Raw genomic sequence first — 24,510 nt, 5'->3', positions numbered from 1 at the left:
GAAAGGTCTAGCCTTTGAAACCAGGGGCAACGACAATGCTGCGTGATTGTAGAGTCGTTTAATTGGATAATATACATTTGATAAAATATTCCCTTTGTCTGGCTGAACGAGTGCGGCCCCAGAGCGCATTCCCAAGGAAGCGCGGATCTATGAAATTAATTTAATAGACACGAGGAATTCCGTCCCGCATAGAAATGATGAGAACCGTGTATCTCGTGCATGTGAACAGCCCCGGTGCGAAAGAACAGGGGAAAAAAGGGGGGAAACGGACGGCGAAAAGAAAAAGACCTGGAGGAATAGAGAAAGGAGAGGAAGAGGCCCATCCGTTCAACTTATCCCGGTGGTGGATGCGCGGAACACACGACCGCGAGCCAATCAGTGAAAGGCGTAACGTGTCATTGACACACGTGTATGCGCGACTATAACAAAAGCCCCCGAACGCCACTTGGCACACGGCGAGAAATAAATTTCTAACACAGCCGACGCATTGTTCGGAACGAGACGGAAAACTGTAAAAGAGTCGTAAATTTCGCGTAAATAGGGTATTTGCAAACGATGTATGCGAAAGCTACTCTCGGACTCATTATCTCTTCACACTAAACCAGCACTCTCGGTCGAACAACCGGTTCCAGCCCATTTACAATTATTCAAATTATCATGATGGAAATGATTTAATAAGCTTCTTTATTCGCCAACAAAGATCGAAACGAATTCAGACTTCTCGCCTTGTAGTTTTGTTTATTTAATCTTTTCAATATATTTTTGATACTCTTTCTAGATACGTTAATGTTCCTGTAGGTTTTAGCGAACCATGTGAAAAATTAAATTAGTTGTTAAAAACTTGATATTCAAATCATTTTTGAAACCTACACTATGCTTCGTAGGGTAGATTTCTACCTGATTCAAAAACTGCAAATATTTGTGCAGGCTTTATATTTAGAAATAAATATATATTTGGAATATATTTGGAAATATATAATAATATAAATATAATATAATATAAATATATTTGGAAATAAAAGACTGATATATATTCGAATGTGACAAAATATGATTATATATCCGATTATATATATATATATATACATTTTCTTTGTTTACCCGAATGATAAAACAGCAATAGTGTTCTTGATACTGAGCACATAAATGATTTAAATATTTTGACCTAGAGTTTAAAATTGTCATTCAATTACACAACGTTGTTACACCACGATTAAGAGAAAGGCTCAAAAGAGACCAAAGAAATACCTCCAAAAGTACATATATTTAAAAATAGTTGACGAAGAAACCCAAGTATCGTCGATTGTGTCGAGCTAAGATCGCTCGTCGTCGATTAATAATCCGCCGAGGATAATTGGCTAAATACCGTTCAAGAAGCAGCTGAAAATTGTCTGTCAAATAAATCAGAAGTCCAGTTACGGCTAATCAAGGTACATATCTCCGTGATTTTGCCAAAGAAGGACATGACCGGAGGTCCGTGTTCTGTTTTCGGGCGTGTATCGGCTCGTAAAGTCGCGCGGAAACGATAAATTAGCGCCGGTCATCAACAAAATCCATGCACATATCCAGCTTAAGTCCGTTATCAATTAAGACGCGAGCTCGTCTAATTAACGCAATAAAACCTCGGCGAGCAGGGGCCCGGGGTCTTTTCTGGATTCCGGATCGCGAGCGCCCGTAACAAGTTAGGAATAATCGCGATAATGACGCGCGCGCGGGGGCGGGCACGGCTTCTTTTACGGTTTCTGCGCGTCGCGTCACTTCGCCTGGAGAAAAGGGAACACGGAAGTGCCTATCGAGGAGATGAGATTCGATGAAAAATGACTATCCGAGCAGCGCAAGCATAATCAGCGGAGAGGCTTGCTCGATTTCAGCGGGTACATGCCGAAGATGCTTCGTTACTAATGGTAATCGATACTTCGGTGTCACCACTTTCTACGGGGTATTTCATCTTGATTCGTGCAGGTAATTACTGTCACAGTGTTCGCTGCTCGAAGAAATGTTTCGAAATGCTCTGCAGGTAACAAGTACATAAATCGAAACGACTGTCGAAACTGTGAGTAGACTTTCTAGAAAATAATAGGATGATCTGTCCAGTGAATGAACTTTTCATTGACAAATTGGGAATCAATTAATTGATCTTGCAATAATTGCAGGTACTACACCTACGGATGAAACATAATGAAAATATCCAATTACATAATATGTGTTATGAAGTATGATGTCGATAGAAGAGTTAGATAATAACACATTAATCCTCTTAAAGTGAACATAAAAATAAACTCTACAGGTGAAATAATTGATGGATTTAAATAAATTCTTGATCCACAATATATAGGGTATTCATTTTATTCTGCACATTGATATAAAATATGGGTCAGGACAACTTTGTTTAGTTCAAAACTAAGAATATTATGATTTTTTTAGGTTTTATTAGTTTTTTTCTCTCAAAGTTATTTTTTTACAGATATTGAAGGTCACAGTGTCTGAGGTCGTTGAATTCGTCTTGATGTGCACCACAGTGCTGCATTATAAAAAATAGGGGATGCTATTGTACAAACTTTATCATAGATTCATTGAACGCATCTTAGAATACAAATCATAGATTTCAAGTAGCAATACTCACCTTGAACGTATGAAACGTCGATAAGGCAACTGCTAAATAAAAATTATAAATTAAAACAAAATGGCATCTGCAAGACGTCTGTAGGTGTGTGATAAAACTACTGTGTTTTCAATGTGAGAAAGGTATAATAAACGTTACCTTTTCGTATATCATTTATTGGACAGATCACCCTAATCAGCATTCTCCTGAAAATGCTACGGATGCTGAAAATGCTTGTAGACACGGATTTTTTGTGAATACGCAGAATTCTGTTTTTCACGGTTTTTTTTGGAACATGTAAAAACAGAATTAGGTGTATCGTTTACTCTCCTACATGCTTGTATGATATTTGTTCAAAAATCATGCTCATTATTTTGGTCGAATACTGTGTAATTGAGAGAAATTAAGTTGAATATATGCACTTTTGATCAACATTCGAAAAATATTGAGGATTTAGGGGTTCAGGCGACAATAAAGCAGAGAGAGAGAGAGAGAGAGAGAGAGAGAGAGAGAGAGAGAGAGAGAGAGAGACTGCGAAAACAGAAGACACTGCCTAGGGAAGCGCCAGCAGGAAAGTCCGTTGGGTATGTTCCTCTTCATCATTCCAGATTGCAAGCTCTTACCGCGACCTCGGCGTAAACCTCGACCGCGAGCGCGAGCAACGAGGCGTCGTCTTCGGGTGTGTCTGTGGATCGCCTAACGCGGTGTGCATGCGACAGGACAGAGCACAGACGAAGAAGAGTAGCAACACGCCCGAGCTACCTGCCTCGGATAATCGGTATGATGAAACGACGACCGGTTTTCTCGAACGGAGGATACACTTTGAGCGCATCCTCTGAAATTACTGGTCTCCCTTCCTCCCTTTTTCTCTCTCTCTTTCTCTCGCTCGCACCTTCCTCCTTCCTGCCGAGGAGAAACCCCGCAAAATCGCATCTTGCTACCAACAGATTGAATCCCGGGGCCTGCCGGAGACAGAGGATACTTCCTCGCGAGCAAATCGATACCGCGCCAATGCTTCCCCGACATTTTTGGAATCTCTCCGACACGCTCGCCAAATGACGCCGAATGACCCCGAATGACGCCAAATGATGCCGAATTAATCTATCCCTGTGATCGCGCGAAACATTCCCTTACGTAATGAACCGACCCAGACCGGGCTGAACGACTAAAGCCGTGAAAATCAATACCCTTGAACGAAAAGCTTTTTTTTTCTCTTCCTCTCTCGTGGTGCAAGGATAACGCGATTGCGAGGTGTTTTTGCGAACAGGACCCCGGCAGGTGTCTCATGAAACGCGGGATTTGTGGCGAATTGCTGCGGCGCATCCTTCGCGACGATGTCGGAGATAGAATGACGTCAAGTATTTTCTGCGTTGACTCTGTTATACATGTCCTGTGAATTTATATGCATTCGTGGCGTCTACAGATTTCTAATATGCATGGAAACGTACGAATATAGCGTTTGTATTCCATTTTTATGAGAAGGAAAATGGGAATTTGCGTAACGTTCCACAATCAAATCGTGAGTAGACTGGCGAATCTTCGTGCAAAATAAAAATTGTCTGAATTGAGTGCATGATGCAGATGCTTAACGAACATTTATTTTCTTCCTTAATAATTTTAACGAGTCGAACACGACATAGCAGCTTCAAATTGTTTAAAATTGTTTCAAATTGTTTTGAATTTGATCTACAGTAAAGTCTTTCCAATTGCCCCTCAGCTTGTAAAAAAAAAATGAATAATTTGAGAAGAGGAGATACGATTACAGTTTTAGTTTTTATATTTGCCGGTTATCAACAACTGTAAAAACGAGTCGGAAGGCTCGAATAATCGTATCTCCTCTTTCCAAATTGACCATTTTTGTTTACAAGCTGAGAGATAATTGGAGAGTTGAGTGAAGCTGAGAGATAATTGGAGAGAATTTACTCAACTCATTTTTATCATAAATGCATAAAATCCGTAGTCTAAGACTAGAGAGATATTTCTGCATCTGTCGCTTTTAATCTTTCGACTGTTTCGAATTGCAGCTAATCGTCTTAAGTTATGTTCGTGTTTGAACTGCTATAAATGGTACATATCGATCAGTGCAGCAGTAAAAGCTGCGATAAAGGTTTCATTGTTTATAACGAAGTTAACAGCCCAATTTCGGTCGTTTAATCAAGAATGATTGATTCTGGATAGGAAATATTAAGTCGAACGTACCGTGTATTGCAGAATACGTATGAAAATATGTGCGAAAACAATAGAATGCATTTCAACACTTCGCTCTTATCGTTTATCACAGCTTAACATGTATACGACTGTGCAGAAAGGTTGTCAAATACAGGATGGTCCGGAATTCGTAGTGATTCTACGTGAAGAAATAAGACAAAATTTTTTTTGGTGCAACATTTTTTTATCCATCTTCGTAAAAGATTTAGTTGTCGTCTATCCTTCTACTGCAATTGCCTCCGTCCGAGGTTGTGTTTCCAAATATTAATTGTTGCAAAACTATGCACACTACACGGAATGTTAAAAAATATTTAAGTCGATTTTCTCGAAAACACAAAATAATAGAGCACGTTACGTTATTACAATCAATGAAAGTTATTGAGACAAAAAATTGCTTTCTGTTTTAATGTTCTTTGTTGCAACTGATGCGGATCAATTTTGTTTGAAGATTACAAACTTCCTAGCATTTACAAGATAAGGAATCCGGAATGGGAATTTTCAATCCACCTAATAGTTTTATGTAATGTTAATATTGATCGATCAAAGAGCAAATATGCGATCCGGAGTTAAGTATGAATGAATGAAGAGTGCGAATAGGTATTTATTGGTACAGTACACGAAGCACTGATTTGTCTGTTTGCAGAACCATGTGTATTTTGATAAATCGTTTCGGAGCAAACGTTCGAACAAAGCGTTCTGTTTAACCATCTTCTTGTTTATTTACAACTAGATCGTTGATGTTCATGCGAATTCACGGTTCCAGTTCCTTATCGGTTTCTTCGTAGGCAGACTATGATCATAAGAATTAAATTATTAATAGCTTTTTAGTCTCTCGACAGAGAAAAACATTTTATGTTTTCTGTTGCATATACTGCTAGATAATTAATGATGATATGAGATTACTCTTTTATGGCAGCAATTGGTATCCTTCATACAATAGATTTTATTCGTATTTTCCGAAAGTCATGGTCGTGTTTAGATCTATCTGGAATTAGATAGAGCTCACTATATCGATAAATCTTATCATTTAATCAAGAGTATTAAACTCTGTGATAAAATCATTTTACATGAGAAATGTGTGCAACGCGTCATGATAGCATATGTATTGTTTTGTAATTTATAGAAACGTGTTAAATAAATTGAAAAGTTTGAACTTTGATAAATGAAATAAAAAGGGTGTCTAGATGAATGAAGTAAGATATAAATGAAAGAACGTTGCGGTACACGAAAACGCTGACAAAGATAAAAAGGTATTTATCAAGACGTGGGATGCTATGCTTTGTGATAAACAATATATCGATCAACTGACATTTCAAGTATAAATATAGTCTTTCGTAACATTTACATTTATCATGTAACAGGGGCGATGGATTCTCAACCTTTTATACTAATAATAGATAGGAGATCCTAAACATCAGACCTTTTTCTATGTATAATCTCTCGCACGTTAACGAAGTACAGTGATCTTAAATAATCATTGATCCACGTTCGGGTCGCAAAACTTTTGTGAAAAATAAAGTATGCATCAAGTGACATTTTAAAATTTCCGTAGTCACATATTGCTTTGAAAATAAATAATGCAAAGAGCGTAACCTTTTCTCCTGCTATCGAAGGACACTTCTCAAGATCCATTTGCAGCATAACGTTTCAATTAATATGTATTTCAAATTACAGTTCTACCGAACAATTTTATTGATTATATCTTTGAATTTTAAAAAAACCTTAAGTACTACAATATGCATGATACACGCAATCTGATTACAATGTAAAACACATCACTGATTGTTTTCTGCCTTGAACCCATGGTTTCAGATTCGTTTGGCATCTGTCGTCACGAACAAATATTTTAACAAGACTAATTCCTACAAAGCACTTCGTACACGCTTGTTCTGCGTGCTAACTGAACGTGACAATTCTATGTCAACGCGCACTTAACCGCACATTTATTAAGACGGTTTCTTGCTCTGTAACAGCTCTATATTGCTTTCACGTCAACATTCTCTGAGCAGACAGCGGAGGACACACTCTTTAATTATGCCTCATAAATTTCAACAGACAATGCGTCCTAACGTTAAATGTCGTTCCAACATTCTAACGCTCGTTCAAATTCCTTTCAAATTCTTATTCTCATTGTTACTTTATCCAAAACATAATTTATTCATCATTGGAAGCGCTCCACTTTGTTTGGAAACTTGTTTAAATTATAATGTAAATCAAATGGCACAAATCGCTGAAAAATATAAACGAAGACTTCTACTTTGATACGATAAATGTATTGCAGATTATTAAAATGAGAGCATGGAACCTTGCGATTGAACAATTAAGCTTTGGCCTTGAAAATTGTACAAATAAATTATAACTTTATCGCATTATTGATGTATGCTTTAAGTACATCGAAGTCTGCATCAATTGCACGATACTGACACTAAAAAGCGAGTTCTTTCTTTCAGCGATAATTTTAATCAACTCAAAATGATACATTGACATCTTTTAATTCTTTCACCTAATTTACTAACTACTCAATTTTCCCATTAATGCATAACATCTGCAGAGTCTAATAATTAGGTTTCGGTTTTCGCTCTCTTCTGGTCGACTTCTCTCGCTGAGAAAGATGGATACGACTTTACTATCAGTTGTTACAAATGCCCTAACAAGTTATAAATCGGTGAATTTGATTCCCGACTAAGTTTGCAGACCTTCGAAGTTGCATAAATTGAACTTTCTCGGCAGTTGCACCGGAGTCCATTGCTAATTTAAACGGTGCCGACTTCTTTCTTTCTCACGGTACTTCGTTACTGCATCGTTGGCCATAGCTTTTCTTGGAAATAGGTTCCGCTATGGTGACAGAACTTCTCCGAACGTTTCACATTAGAATTCTCGGTATGTGAAAACGAATCGCCGGTGATTCACATCCCACTACGTACTTCGTCCTTTCGAAGGGAACGCAATTACGTGAATGTTAACCGCTCGTAAATATCAAATCAAATTTTATGAAGTATTTTTGCGTCGTTCGGTACACTAAATTTCAATGTATTAATGTAATTCATAATTACACTGTCCAATAAATCATTCTACCATGAAATCAATATTTCATTGCCTTCGGAGTATTATAACGAAAATTTAAACTGGACGAAGATAATTAATGGCTTCGAGGTATTCTAGTTTGGCGAAGATTTAAACAAGACGAGAATAATTAACGATTGCCTTGGAGGTATTCTAGCTGGCGAATTGGACCTAGACGAAAATAATTAAAAATGTATATTTCGAATAGACGGCGCAGGTGCAAACGTTAACCGTAATTGATCTTCCATGCAATTTGTGCTACAGGAAGTAATGACGTCGTAAATTAGACATAACTTTCAAAGTAATTAGAACAGATAAGCATGACGTAAACAACGTCTTGGACTGTCGGGTGTTACTGTATCCAAAAGCAAATGTCACAGCACGAGTCATATTTTTGTGCATGAAATCATTACCAACAATTTTCTTGCTATTTTCTAGTATACTGTGTCACCTTGTTTACAAAATTACTCATATACGAGGCGCGGTACTCTGTAGTTCATAATTGACCGAAGGTTCAGCTATTCTAAGTACAGAACAAAAATGATCAAAAAAGAGGAAATTTGTATGAATATAGAGCGTTGAACAAGTTTCAGTTTTCGATTATCTTTTATGGAAATGATGAATGTATGAATTGAAAAATCATCGTTTTCGAGTCTCGCTCAGAACGTGCAACATTGCAGACAGTTATGCTCAGCGTTGAATGCAGTTTCCATTCGAACAAAAACCGTATTGTCTTAGAAAGGAGCACCAGATGGACTTTGTTACCACAGAAACGAGTACCTGCAGTGATTGGCGTACGATTAAGAGACTGATAATTTTGCGTGAAAAAGGAGCACTTCTCCTTTCAAAAGCACAATTACTTGTCCTTGAATCCTTGTCAACATAGCAACACTATGACCTACTATGCTGAATTATCCGATCGCATTTTCACAGAGACTGGATGCATATTTTAGAGCTCAAGTGGGCAGACCTTCTAATTTCTCGGAGTCTATGCAGATTTAAAATTATAATGAAACTTTGTAGAGTTTCCAGAGTGAAGAATTCCTTACAGGTTAATTTATGCCATTCCATTTTCGTAACATATCTTTCTAATGTGTTTTGTAACTATTGCAGTCTACGATGTTAATGAGAAAATGAACAAGAACGAATTAAACCTTGCGAAAGATCGTCGAAAACCGAAGTCTGATGAACGTGAAATATTGTACGATTTTCGATTACCAAAGTATTCTAAAAAATTATCATACGACTAACTCTAACCGATGCGTAAAATCTGCTTTGATATTTGTGTCGTATTTTTTTATTCAACGCCTAATGGATACATATAATCCTCTGTGACTATCATTCGTGCAACTGTATCATCCTCGCATTAAGTAACACGTTTTTAATTTCCCGAGAGAATAATCGGATGGCGTAATATTTCAGGATTATAAGAGAACGTAATTACATTTAGATAATAATCCGACCACGTAAAAGCTCGTTATAAATGTAAGAAGCGTAGACAATAACTGAACATTTTGCTTCGGTATACAGCGCAATATTTTTCTAAGATATAGCTTACATTGGTATTCTAACTGCTCTTGAATTTATGGAGCGTGCAATTTATTAGAATGTTCTTAACACCACGTAACTACGAAACACTAACTTTCAATTACCTTGTAAAAATAACAAGCATGCATTTAATTTTGAAATACGGTGCGAATTGCAATTTTTTGTGATTTTGATAGATCTTTAGCTATGACTAGACTGCCGATTTTTATGCAAAATAAAAATTTACCAAGACGAGTACAGGAAACAGAAGTTACATAGAAAGGATTTGTTACTTTTAATAATTTTGATAACTTGGAAATAGCTTAATAATATTATTAAATTATTCTAGGACTTCAAAATTTTATATCTCAGCTACTCATTTTTGCCATAAATGCATAAAATCTAATTATAGCCTGTGTGACTTCGATAAATCTATGATTATAAAATACAACCGCAGTAAATCTAAAGATTCTTACATCTGCCGATCCTGCACGCTTGCTTCTGTATCAATCGATTTCAATGAAATTTTCATTGCTTATATTAACTGATATAAATCCGTAAAATAGCTCATTTAAGTTTTTAATACAAGTTTAGATAATAATGTCATAAAAACGAACTTTTCTAGACAAATTTCTTCTATACGCCATCTTGTGAATTAAACTATTGACTTCTCAAAACAATCTAAGAAATGCTACTAAGTAATTTCCTAGGGGCACCAATATGCATACATACAGTTGAGAACAAAACTGAGTCAACACTTTTAAAACGGTATTTACAACTTTTTTAAAACTGATTGAAATGACTAGAATTTTTCTGTAAATGTTAGAAAGACTAAAATACTATTTACAATGACTATAATACCTTTTTGTTAATTGAGTTATTACTTGGAATAGAATGGAATAGAAAAACTAAAAAATAAATAACTGGAATAGAATGTACCAAATGCATGTTTTAAATTTTCATTATAGGCTCAGATAAAAAAGTGAGAAAACAATAGTCTTTTTACATTTTGTTTTATTCCAAGTAATAACAAAATTAAAAAGAAACTATTTTAGTCATTATAAAGTCCTTCTAACATTTGCAGGAAAATTGAAGTCATTTAGACCAGTTTCAAAAAAGTTATACCGTTTTAAAAGTGTTGACTCAGTTCTGCTCCACACTGTATGTATTTCTGCGGTACCAGTTAAAATTTGATCAGTGAGTCCTTAGGCTAATTTGTATAAATTGTTATACATGTTCCTTAGAAGATTCAATTACGACCATCTAGATGGTCAAAATATATCACACGAGTGACAGGAACCATTTTTTCTTTCGGCCACGTTCTACGACAACATCCGTTTCCACGGTGAAGCCATAAGAAAGGAAACACACAAGAACGACAGGTGTCCGGTAGTTTATCACGTATAGAGTGCTCACCTTTCCGAGGAATTGCCCTTTGTGGTAAGCATTTCCCTGGACCGGGTCGACGACGTAATCCGACTCCTGCTCCGTGGAGTTGTTCCAGGAAGACGTTGATGGTCCGGCGGTGATTACACTTGTCGTCCTTATCAACGAAGACGCGGTATTGCCGAAGTGGCTGCCACTCGCCGAGGATGTAACGTTACTCGTGCTGCTGGTCGTGGTGGCGACGGCTACGCTCGGGACATTCACCGCCGAGGAGACGTCCTGCCCGTTGCTAGCTGCTCTGGACGACGGTTGTTGCGCGGAGGATGCATAAAGCAACGTGGATGTACGCGTCGTGACGCAGGTTTTCTCGTCGTTACGGTAACTCGCGGCGTTCTCCTTGGGTGTATCCTGGAGGGATAGCCTGCGGACCAAGCTTTGCAGGGACGCGGAGCTCTTCGAGAAGCTGTGCCGCGGCCGTGCATTGACATGTATGCCGCTGCCAGCTGATTCGAACGTTTTTTTAGTGGAACACTCGGTGGACTCGGCGGGCATGGTTTTGACGGTCTCGTTCATCAGCTCGTGGCATCGAGCAACGACCCCGGTCTCCAAGAAACGGCAGGCAGCCGTCTCGATGTGCAGGTCGCCGAGCATTGTCTCCAGGACGAAGCTCTTGCTGGTCGCTTCGTACTCCCGCGGCGGCGACGAGCCACCGACCTGCAGCTCGACCGCGTTCGTGGGCAGCATATCTAGCTTCATCGAGTCGGCCTCGCGAGAAGATCTTGCGACCCAGGGACACTCGTACCAAGAAATCAATTATTTAGCGCACACCCTGTGCAACACCCGACTAGTCCCGGTCCCGTTTCCTCGCACACGGATCGCTCGCACGCTACGATTTTCTGGAGGCTCGTTACACGGGATGTCATGTTATCAAGGATTACGGCATTTGGGCACACAGACGACGCCTACCATTTGACGTCCGCGGACACACGTGCACACCGCCAAGAGGACACAGTGTCACAGCGATGTATGACACGTTGCCGCAGCACAGGACCGCGATCAACCGTCGAACAGCTTCGTCCAAGGCGAAACAGCTGGCGGAAACACGGCCAAGTCAAGGGAAAAGCGTTCAGACAAACGCGTGCAACTGCGCGCGATGCTGCGAACACCTAAATGCACGCGCTCTGTTAGAAACGACGAGCCCAAGACGACCGCAACCCTACCGCTCCACTAGTCGAATCACCACTGGTCCGCGCGCACCGACCCAACGACCGACACCCTCGGTTCTCTATTCCCCCCACCACATCCACCACCTGAGTGCGCAGGGCCGGCGACGCGTTCGACACAAGGGTGCTTCCCAACAGACCGGGCAAATTTTGTTTGATATCAGAATACAGTGGTGTGAATAATTATAGACTCAAAATAACTTTTACATTTTCAGTAATATTTAAACAAACACTTAGCTGAACATCATATTCGTATATTTCTATATTAGAAATAATAGAAAATAGAAATATTCGAATATGATATTTTGTTAAGTTTTCGTTTATATGTTCATAACAATGTAAAAGATACTCGAGTCGATAATTCTACACACCACTATCAGTTATAACTAGACTAACAGTAGTTGAGAGATAGATAATCAGTTCTAACAATAACTAACTTATCGGGAACGTAAGTCAGATGGAAATGTTTTCTGTCTTTTAATAATGTTAATAAGGTGTACTTAGTATGCAAATATTCTTAAATTCTTTTGATATTTGTACGATTTTGTTTCTGATCTAGTCAGATTTGGTGCAAATGCATAAAATGAAAAATACCGTTATTTGAAAATAAAAATAATATCGATCCATTTGAATATAAAAAAGATATTAAATATAATTAGTTAGGATATTACATAAATTGATTGTAGTATGCTATTTTACAAGGATGATAAGATTGAATTTGTCCATCGTTTTCGCCATGTGTATTACAATTTTCATTTATTTAAGAAATTTATTCAATCATTTCTTATGAAAGAATTCTTTTCATAATTTCAAGAATTTCTCAAAAGAAACAATGCGAAATCGGTAGTTTTTACCAACATTGTAGATTTAGTGTTAATTTCAAGGAAATACCATTTGAAACATTTGAATAGTTTACGAAAGTAGCGTATGATTAATTGTCATTTAATCAACTCATTTCATTTGCACCGCATCTACGTCGAATTGCAAAATACTATATGTTTTTTTAATTTATAAAAAAAATTAGATGTATTTAATGAAAAATATGAAAGCGTACAAAATGCGCGTAATATATCAATTCAGAGTAAAATGAAATGCAGTTTTATATTATTTCTTGTGTTGGTTGCATAGTTCAATGTATTCGAAACAGCATAGAGTGTTCTATACACCGACGAAACGTGAGAAAGCTCATTGTTTTTGATATCGTGTAAAAGGGAAGTTCAAGCATCGGTGCATCGTTCCTTTGCATACAGAACGGATGTAATCTGACTTGGAATACCGATGTATGTATTCATTCTCGTGGGTCGTTTAGGTATCGAATAGATTACAATTTTACAGAATTTTCTCACACGTTTCGTCAAAACTAAATCTGAACACTTGAGATTGAAGGTAGAATACATCCTTCTTGTTTGATCAATTTGCGTGAAAATAGATAATGAACATAGTTAAGATATAACAAATGTCCGAGTTATATATTTCGAAAATGACATAGGAATTAAAGAAAATTGTAAATAGTTTGGTGATGTATCTAATGGTGAAAGTCGAAGTTTAGAATTTTATGACGAACCGTTTAGTACGCGAGGGGTAGTGTTTATTGGCAATGATCGTACGGCCCTGATTCTACTATTTGCTTCGTTGTCCTCGTGTTCAATCTACTTGCTCCTTTCCACTTGTACACTTCTGTTGCACTTTCTCTTTCCCTCTTGACTCCTATACCAGAACTCTACCGCCGTCAAACGGGGAACACGCATCGTCTCATCATGCGTATTCGGTCATTCACACAAGATATACCTGTTTCAACATTTGAGATGCGCTAAGTGCACATCTAAATATAGGAACGGTATAGGAAGAAAGAACATGGTTATAGAATCTAAAGCAACGACCGTCATGTGCTTCATGAACCGTTTTACATTTCGTAATCGTTTGACACCCGATCAGAATTCCGAGAGTCTGCTGCTTTCAATGGCAAGGTGTACCGATAGGAATGGCGGGCACGATCAAACTTTTATGCACGAACAATAGATGCGCTGCGGTTATCGTTACGGAGTCGCACGTTTTTGTAATCGTTTGCAGAAACATATGTCAGATAGAAATGCATTTTTTCCTGTAGACTTGATTCAGATAAAGATATGTTTATATAATAATATAACAGGAACTTCTGTTCTCATAGACTACAGACTGTTTTATAAAAAAAAATTTATTTCGTTCGTTAAAAGATTTTTTGTGGTAAAAATAAAGTTAAAATGTCATTAATACTACTTAATAGTATATAATTTGCACCAACTACATATATGCAATGCATAAATTAGTATATAAACTAAGTTTAAAGATGAGCTTTCGGCATGTGACACAATATTAATGTAATCATTATCTTATTGTTAGTTGGCATTGACACAAAATTTAAATACACATGTGACTCAACGAATTAGTAAAATATATTTTATACATTGCATACATGACTATTTTTTTATGCGGTGGTTTTCTATTTTTTCATTATAATTATTTGAAAAATTGATGTATGTAAACTATCTAATACTCGAGCATTATAAATTTGTTATTGTTTATTTAACTAAGTAACTTGTTTAGTTAAATCGTTTATTGTCAGAAGAAAAATGATATTTGAAAGAAATTAATTAAATTAGAATGGTTGAAGTATTTTCCATTAATGAGGTTTTCTAATCAAAAGTATGTTGTATGAATAATAGTATTAATTAATATAATATAAAAAATGAAACAAATTTGAATGATTGATAAAATGCCTAGAAATACAACTATGGGTAAGTTTAGTACCATTAGTAAATAATTTATCGATTATGTGTCGTCCACAGGATCGATTCATGGTGTACACAGTATAAAAATAGTAAAAAAACATAATTTTGATTTCTTTATTATGTTTTATATAATTAGTTTAATATTATGCAACCTTGCAGCATATTAATTACATCAATGATATGCCATCGAATATAACTGCCCTTATAGAAGCTTGACAACAATTCTGAATAATGAGAAACGTTTCAAGGTAACACCTGATGATGCACAGATATGCATTACAGCGCGATCTACCGTTGTGATACGTATTAGAATGTTGCAAGTGAACGTTTGGCTGTGACGAAAACAATGATAAATCATGTTCCGTGTATCATTGAATTAAAGTTTTGTCAGATCAAAAATACGTATTCATCGATTTATCGACAAAAAAAGAAATAGCGTCCTACTGAATTTGGTTCGTAGCGAAGACTATGAAACAGAAATTTACGATATAAAGGAGGTCGCTTACAGTGTTTTGTTTTTACAAGATGTAATAACCTATTTCTCGTATATACATACATTCAACAAGAGGAAGAGATAACGCTGGAATGCATTACAACTGGTTCGAAGTTCAACCATGTTTCTTATCACGCTGTGATTTATATTTTGTCTTGGGGTACTTCCTTGTTTCTTTGTCAGTATCAACGTAATGCTCGAGTCGTACAGATTTAATTTATCTAATATCTGCTACATTGAGTTACATTTGACAATTATCCTTCTGAGTTACCTTAGGACATTTAGGTAACTCTCGTTTATTCGAAAAGCGAAGATGCTTGAAAGAATAAATTACAATAACACTACTACATCTTCTGTGTCACGTCAAATTCGAAAAAATGAATTCGTTTTTGAAAACTGTGAACCCTATGACCAACAAGAGGAATGTATTGGTCAAACAATCACTGCAAAAGCAGTTAAACGTCAGTGTAATGGAATTGGAAGGTGCACCAGGCGCAGAGGATGGTACAATTGGCAATTGCGAAGAAATTATGACTCTTTGTTCTGTCTTGGAAGCAATTTTCTTACACGGTTTGAAAAACAGTCTTTTAAATCGTGTAACAGAGGTTCTAAGTGGTCCAGACTTAGATGCAATGCCTCAGCCAAGCTTTTGGGGCCCACTGTTAGTTTTCTCTCATCGGCAGATCATAGATCAAATACAAGGTTTCAGTCAAATCAATACAGAAGTCGGATATTGCAGAGCTTGGATACGATTAGCATTGAACGAAGGTCTATTAGCTAGCTACTTTGTTTCAATCAGAAGGGACAATTCAGCTCTGAAGCCTTATTACAATCCTTATGCATTCATTAGAGATTTGGATCTTTTGGAAGTAGTGCAGAGATTAATTGAAACTGTTGGCCACATACACTTTGAAATTGCCTGTAATGGAAGCCTTCTAAATTACTGGTCAACTACACCTCTTCTACTAGCAGGTATATGGTCACCGCCAATGAAATCTTGTCCTGTGCAAAGTGCAGTTGATATTGCAAAAACAATAACTACAGTTGACAGTGAAAATATGGATGAAGTTGAAACAGCTAGTTCTATTGGCAGTTTAGGATCTTTTAATTCATCACAATCTGTACTCAATACCATAGGTTCTATCACAGAAGATGAAGCTTTAAAAATTATATTGGCTACCACAAAGACAGGAGATAGTGGTACAGAAAGTTCAAAAAACAGTGGTACAGAACGTTCAAAAAATATTAGTACAGAACGTTCAAAAAATAGTGGTACAGAACGTTTAAAAAATAGTGGTAAAGAACGTTCAAAAAATAGTGGCAAAGAACATTCAAAACATACTGATATAGAGCGTTCAAGAAATATTGGTATAGAATGTTCAACAAATAATGGTATAGAACATGCAACAAATAGTGCTGTGGAACATTCAACAAATATGTCAAGTAATAGTTTACCTGTGAAAGTAGAAGAGGAAGAAGAACCAAATTTACAAGAATTAGAAGAAGAAAAACAAATTTTGAATAGTACTAGTGTAAATACTAGTGCTATAGAAACTGATGCAATACCTGATACTGAAGATTCAGGAATTGAATATACGTTAGAAAATCATGAAACATCTCAGGATGCTACTGCAACTACAGTAGGAAATTCTTTAATTAGGAAATTAGGATGGTCAACATCATTTGAAGATTGTGAGTCATCTTTAACTTCTTCCATAATATCACATGATTCTGGAGCAGATGCACCACGTACACCAGCTGATGGTGCTACATATGAATCAATTGTTCAAAGTTATCAGATTGTTGGCAGTACATCAACACCAGATCTTCAAGAATTTTTAAAAAAGTATCTTAAAAAAGAAGCAGTTGATAATGGAAACAAAGTTCAATCAGAAAATAAGGTATAATTTTACTAAACATCAGTCATATTTTTATTATGCGCAACAAATATCTTAGTAATGAGCAGAATTTGTATAACTTGTTACATTTTTTTTAGTCTAATAAATTTGACAAGTTTTAGATCAATACAATTTTTTCATTGTTTTCAGATTGAAGTCAACTTTGATGAACAATTGGGTAAACTTCCAAGAGAAAAAGGTTTAGACATACAAAACTACTGTTGTCTCGATTGTGGTCATGCAATTGGTATGACATTTTCAAAAGCACATGTTTGTGCATATTCGGGACACTATTATTGCTCTAATTGTATGTCTCCAAACGACTACATTATTCCATCAAAAATAATTTATAATTGGGATTTGAAGCACTACCCTGTTTGCAATAAAGCTGCAACATATTTGCAAGATTGTTCAGTGTTACTAGATTTGAAAATCTTGAATCCACGAATTTATATGGCTGTGGATAATATGGCTCAACTACAATCATTAAGAATCCAATTGAATTTACTAAGAGCTTATTTATTTACTTGTCGTGAACCTATTATTGAATCTCTGCAAAAGAAAGTTGCACCCAGAGACTATTTATATGAACATGTACATCAGTACTCTATTTCTGACCTTCTTGATATAACCAATGGAACCCTTGCACAACAACTACAGAAGGTTGTAGAATTTGCAAGAAATCATGTTTTAAATTGTTGGCTTTGCAGTCAAAAAGGGTTCATATGCGAAATTTGTAATAATCCAAAAGTTATATATCCTTTTGATATGGAGTCTACATATAGAGTAAGTCAAAGTCAATTACTACTATTATACATCTATACAAAAGTTAACAATAATAGACAAAAATTCATTTATTAAATAATTATGCATTGTGTGATTTTAGTGTGGAGCCTGTAATGCAGTATTTCATATTAAATGTTTAAATGCACATAAACCATGTCCAAGATGTGAACGCAGACGCAAACGAATAGACCTTCCACTCCTAGATGTGGGTTGTACAGAATTATCAATGGATAGTGCATTAAAAGTTAATACAAGTGAATAAGTAACATTTGAAAAAATTTACACGTTTTTATCTAAAAATGTGTGCAGTATTGCTTTTTAAAAATTAATTATTTAATTGATTTCTACTGTCATCATAATTAGTTTTCTTTTAAGTTCTGTAGAAACTACCACGTATATTTGGAATGTATTCTTTTGCACACTGTTTTGTAACATTAAATTTAATACTGAATAATGGACAAAAAGAAAGAAAACCGAAATGATATAATGATATTTTCTAACTAATGGTTTGCTTTACAATCAAAGGAAGAATTTTTAATATTTCTTGTGATGAATGATAACATATTCTACAATTAAAAAGAGACAAATAAATCATTCATTCTATGAATTTGTTTTATAATTTATATAATCTCAATTTATGACTAATGTGGATATTATATGCTATGGAACAATATGTGTGTGCATAAGAAAATTTTTAGGCCATATTTTAGTAATCTACTAATTCAATATCTTTCTTATATTTGGCTCAATTTACAATTTAATATTTTATGTACTTTACATCACATTTATTTTATTGTCTTTATTGTTTATGCTTATTACAAAAACTGTTTCTTATTTTTAAGGTAGTTGATTCCTAAATCCGTAGACAGTACCAATGCTATATAATATACATTTTATTAAAATATTATGTACAAAAGGTAGTAAAATATATTGGCCAAACATTTATGAAATTATTTTGTATTTACTATGCTTAATACTGTTATATTTCTGAAATGTAAAAGAATCACCGTGCTTTGTAAGCGATATCCTTGTATCATGCATGTATATATACTAAACCTATTGGTTTTAATGTACTAAATTGTAAATAAAAATTGGAATTTGTATATACTGACTCTCATTATGTTAAGATAGTTATACGTTTATCAATTAAACTTTGTTAAAACAAATACTTTGCAATTGCTTAACAATGTATATTTTTACTACATATACTACTAAATGGTAAGCAATATATGCAAAATGTGTTTTTCCATAATAAAGTACATCATTGTGTTACCGAAGTAAATGAATATGTGTAAAGTACCTTATAGACTAGAAATAAATCATGTGAAACAAACTGTAAGATAAACCATAAAGAAATTCTTATAGAATACATAGTTTTGGTTTATCAATAATACGTGTTCCTAATGTATTTACATTTTCCTTCACATTTTTGGAAACCATACAGCATCTAAAGTTCATTTTTTAGTAATTTCATTTGTACTACGATTTTGATTTAATAAATAATTCTAAATTAAGATACTAAAAATACAATATGTATATCATATTAAGACTGGCAAAATATAAAACACTTTAACAGAATTATCTTGTACGATATAAATACATAATATTATTTTTATTAATTTATGATATTTATATTAACTCGTTCAGAATTATATTTTGTGTGTGTTGCAATAGATAAAAAAATTATACATTAATTCTAAGAGAATGTCATGAAATTTGTATCGTAAGAGAATGAACTTTTCTAGTCTAACTTGTATTATAAGGCACATTGATTCCTTAATACTAATTATTTAATACTTTCGTTTATCATTTTAAGTTTAATTTTCATGCTTATAAAATATTTATAAAAAATAATATTTACATAATCTTCAGTGCCTACTTAAGATTTTTCCAGGTACCTATTCACGAAATTATGATTTTATGAAATATAACAACATTGTGAGCAACAATATATGAGTTAATTCAGGAAAGAGTTTAAATATTAATTGAATTGATATTGGCACTCTGTTACAATACGTTATGTAACAGTTAAAGAATTATTAGTAATTTACACTGGTATGAAAAGCGATTTTGAAAAAATTTGCGATATGTGTACCACTTTTTGATATGTTTTAGAAATGTTAATATTTTATGAACTGACGTATATTATGCAGAAAAAATACAGAATACTGTATCGTTCCTTGAATGAAAGTTGTGAATGGTAATTGCTCTCTTATATAGATATGTTCTTCATAAACACACAATTCAATCACTCATTTTCATTCAACACATCTAAATAGAGTCATAATGAAAATATTTGTAGATGCAAACACATTTTTTAAAATCCCTGTAACATAAGAAAATAATATGGATACTTATTTTCTTATATATACATATAAATTTACAACAGTATCATGTAACTTGAAATCTGAACTTTCATTTAATAATACTTTTCAGTTGAGTATCTATTTTGTACTGTTTTTTATCATCAAGATTGATGTAGTGCCAATTTAATTTGGAATGCTGTTTCAACATTCAGCGTTTCCTTTTATGACAATAACATAACTTTGATGTTTGTGTATTTTTATTTCATCTATTCAAATCTTTGATCAATGTAAAGTTTTAGGAAAATACGCGGATGGCAAAATTGGTTTATCAGACAAACCAGCTCTCCTTAATCCTCCCTGTAATGTAGTACTTGAACTTTTTGCTTTTGTACCATTTGATGGCAAGCACGAATTATTATTTTCTATGACAGCTGGCGTCGAAGAAGAGCCTGCGATATTTCCAGATAGTTTATTTAAAGAATTAATTCTTTCCATAGGAGTACTGGTAGTTGATATTTGGCCACTTTTGTTAAACGTCGTTATACCCATTGTATTATCAGTAATACCAACACCCATGGATCGTGCGGACATGCGTGTTGTTTGATTAATATTTGGATTTTGTACAATTGGATTCCTCATTGGCAGTCCAGACAACATATTTGACTGTATCGTAGTAGGTGCGGGAGTACGTGTTTCATATTTATTTGTAATTAATTTATTTGTTCTCGGCAGAGTGAGCTGAACTGAAGAAGGTACAGTAATTGGAGCTGTTACATTAGCATTTTGTAACGGAGACTGATTGTCTGCTAATCGCCGATTTAACCAACTGATTACTGTAAACACACATTACAATAATTAGTATTTGATATAATTTCTTAAAGGAAAAACTTCAAATAACACATAATAGAAATAATTTTTTAAAATAACATATACTGATTAAAATATTTATATATTACCAACCATTTTATATATAAACAATAACCAACAAAAATAGTTTCTTACCATTGTCATTGTTTTTGATTATTTTTTCTTTTTCTTCTAATTGGTTCTGTAAAATTTTAAGTTGCTCCTTTAAATTTTCTACCTCTGTTTTCGCATTTTTTGCTTCTTTAATTAAGTTTTCCATTTTATTTTCAAATTGGCCAACCTCTTTTTGTTTAGTATCTAATAACCGTTCTTGTTCAAGTGCTATACTTGTTCTTAATTTTAATTTAGATTTAGTAGAAGCAAGTTCATTCTGCAATTTTGTCAATATTTCATTAGCTTTAACCAACTCATCACTTAAGTTTCGCAAAGAATTTTGTTTTCGTTGTAATTGTCCTTCTTTATCAGCCAAGAGATCTTCTAAATGTTGTTTCTGTTCTCTTGCAGTTTTTAGCATTTCTGTATGTTTACTTATAAGTACCCCTTTGTCTTTTAATTCTTGTTCAAGTACAGCAGCTTTAGTTCTCAAAGTGTTCACAGTTCTATCTTTTTCATGATAGTCTGTATCTAATTTAGAATTTTGCTTCTTCAATGAACTTAAATCTCTTTGTGTCACATTAAGTTCTTTCTCAAGGCTTTGTTGTAATTTCATTTGTTCTACATTTGTTGCTTCAAGAAGAGATAGCTTATCTTTGTATGTTAAATTTTGTGTACGTAGTTCTGCAAGTTCAGTATGCAGTTCTTTTATAATTTCAGTGTTTCTACGTTCCATCTCTAACTTTTCTTTCTCACTTTGACATTGCCATTCCAATCGTGCTTTAGCAAATCTGTAAAATATCAATATTTTATATACATCTAATAAACGTATTCAATGAGACATTATGTAGCTTTACATACCTATCTTTTTCTAGACTCATTTGCTCATTTGAAGATAATTGCATTTGACTTATTTCTGCATTATATTTGTGTTGTAATTGTTCTAATTCTTTTGTTTTTGTTTCTATTTTAGTTGTTAAGTCTGACAATCTTGCTTCAAGTGTGACTGTATTTCTACTTTGTTGCAGGACATTTTCTTTTAATTGCTTAATTTTCATAGCCATATGAGTTTTTAAATCACAATCGCTTGCAGGTGATATGTTTAGACTCAAATGGCACAGATGCTTGAAATTATTCGTTTCAACTAGTTTTAATATCCATTCTCCATTTTCTTCTGCTAACAACAATAAAAATTTTGGTGGAGTTTTTGATAAATTCGTTGATGGCATTTGACACTGTTCTAATAAACATATTAATTGAGTTGCAAAATTATCAAAATCCACCAACAATCCCTGCTGGGATTTTAATACTTTAAAATCTTCTTCTGTGATGAATAATGAGTACAGAAAGCAGGGATCGTCATCATCTGCTAACAAAACACACAAACTCTGTAATGTAAACACAGAATGTTATTCTACAGTACTCTATTCTATTAGATATCTATGTGAGATCATTTTATAAATCAGAAATTAATCGATAATAATACGATAAGTCTAAACAATTTTCATTAGTATCGTGATAGGATATAAACGTACAGAAATTGTGTAGATTTATATATTATTTTAGGTTAACATAATTAAATGAAATGTTACCTTGCGACAAACAGGACTGATACCGGCATGAACCTCTACGTTAACTCGAAGTTCGCGTTGACGTTCTTCTTTATGCTGTGGCTTAATATAAACTCTTTGCACTTTAGTATATAATACCTCAACATTGTTCAATTGGAGGCCAGAATCACTAGTCACTCCACCAACTATTGAATTATTCAAATAATTCATCGTATGCCCATACGTTTAGCAGTCATCTGTTAGCTTCTAATCACCCGGTATTTTCGGAAACGGGAATTCGGTTTTCGATTCATTTGTCAATCTTTAATGAATTAAAAAAAATATGTAGGAATCGAAACTTTTAAATCCTGTAATTTACATCCCTAGTTGATGCACGCTTAGTCTTCAGTGCTGCCATCTTAGCGTCACGCTTTATTATTACTGCCCCTCCCATTGAATCACTTTCTGCATGATGTATGTATGTACATGCATTACATGCACGTGTATGTATCAGCATATTAGTAGCAAGGAATTTTTGATTTTGATTTTGATCCAGTTTAGTTCTGGTCGTCGATCAATGTTAGAGTCAACATTGTAACGTACGGCTCAGTATTTTCCTTTTACTATAAACATTATTTTGACGAGAACACTACCCAATAATTGGAAATGTTTTCTTGATAAGTACAAGCCCAAATATTACACGAATCATATATGTAATAACATACAGTAAGGTTAGTCCTGAAAAAATTATTTTCCAATTAAATTCGCTTTTCATTTAAATATTATTGTATATACAATATTTTTCTCTAATACATTCGTGTAGTAATAAAAGAAAAGACTTGTGATTTGAAGTTAAAATTAATTTTAATTTTCGTTACAAATATTGTAATTGAAATGAAATATACATAGCCATAAATATGTACGTAAAATATATTAAAAAAAAATGTTTACATTAAAGTTTTATCTATTTGAAAATACACAAATAGAAGACATGGGAAGACATGTGTACAAAAAGAATTGTGTACATGTTCAACAACTTAAAATTTATATTGATAAAATTCAAATAAAGTATAATATTGGTTTAAAATGTATTAAATGTGTACTGTGCGATTAGCTATATGGTTCTATTGTTGAAATTTATGCGCCTTATGAATTTGTTGACATCAAGTTATAAACTCATAAAGTATACTAGAAGCGAATCTCGAAACAGCGAATCTCTACATACGTTAGATGCTTGAAATTAGCCTGGACACAAACCATCAGAAGCATGGACAAGGTATAGGAGTAGATCTAATTAGTATGAATCGATTATTTTATATACCTTATTTCAATTACGAGTTAATATGATTTGTTTATAGTGGATACTATAGAAATGTTTGAATTTACGAACACTCCAATTATAGTTGGAAGATAACACTTTACGATAAACCCATTTAGGATAGTAGAAAAATTTGAAATTATGTCGAAAAATTCATTTTCAGGAGATACTTCCAATCGATATAAAAATGTATTTCATAAATTCCATTTAGTTTTAGTTAGGTCAGACATTGACGAACCTGTGGGCCAAATCTGACCCGTTTCCACTTTTATGGCTCGTCCATCACACAATCACACGACACGAGAAATGATATGACATTGTTTCTTCTGTGCTCCACGCGGAGCTGCTATGTAGCAACATGTATGGAACAGTAGTAGTGGAGCTTGTGGCGAAATGACTCCCTTATGCCTGAGTTAGGTAGT

General features: G+C 34.4%; 3 protein-coding genes across 5 annotated transcripts in view; 1 reads left to right on the top strand and 2 right to left on the bottom strand.

The window, feature by feature from the left end:
* Positions 1-12,016, bottom strand: part of LOC143259121 (serine/threonine-protein kinase PLK1) — a 43,141-nt gene extending 31,125 nt beyond the window's left edge. For both annotated transcript variants that reach the window (XM_076519981.1, XM_076519982.1), the window contains exon 1: positions 10,817-12,016. In XM_076519981.1, the coding sequence (XP_076376096.1) occupies positions 10,817-11,542 (726 nt within the window). In that variant the 5' untranslated portion in view covers positions 11,543-12,016. The remainder of the gene's footprint in view (positions 1-10,816) is intronic.
* Positions 12,017-15,085: 3,069 nt separating this feature from the next.
* Plekhm1 (Pleckstrin homology and RUN domain containing M1) lies at positions 15,086-19,057 on the top strand. Its single transcript, XM_076519976.1, has 3 exons — positions 15,086-17,171; positions 17,319-17,954; positions 18,055-19,057. Exons 1-3 carry the CDS (start codon positions 15,648-15,650, stop codon positions 18,214-18,216), a joined length of 2,322 nt encoding a protein of 773 aa, XP_076376091.1. The 5' UTR covers positions 15,086-15,647; the 3' UTR covers positions 18,217-19,057.
* Sas-6 (Spindle assembly abnormal 6) lies at positions 18,830-23,199 on the bottom strand. Of its 2 annotated transcripts, none has more exons than XM_076519977.1 (4): positions 22,813-23,199; positions 22,082-22,608; positions 21,263-22,011; positions 18,830-21,093 (listed from the first exon to the last, which is right to left on the bottom strand). In XM_076519977.1, exons 1-4 carry the CDS (start codon positions 22,999-23,001, stop codon positions 20,543-20,545), a joined length of 2,016 nt encoding a protein of 671 aa, XP_076376092.1. In that variant the 5' UTR covers positions 23,002-23,199; the 3' UTR covers positions 18,830-20,542. The 2 variants fall into 2 exon arrangements, with proteins under 2 accessions (XP_076376092.1, XP_076376093.1); XM_076519978.1 differs by having other exon boundaries at positions 22,082-22,586; positions 22,813-22,953.
* Positions 23,200-24,510: the final 1,311 nt, after the last annotated feature.

This window comes from Megalopta genalis, chromosome 3 (genome assembly GCF_051020955.1).
Source record: "Megalopta genalis isolate 19385.01 chromosome 3, iyMegGena1_principal, whole genome shotgun sequence".
NCBI lineage: Eukaryota > Metazoa > Arthropoda > Insecta > Hymenoptera > Halictidae > Megalopta > Megalopta genalis.
The sequence above is the reverse complement of the archived record's forward strand: the minus strand, read 5'-3'. Positions and strand labels throughout refer to the sequence as shown.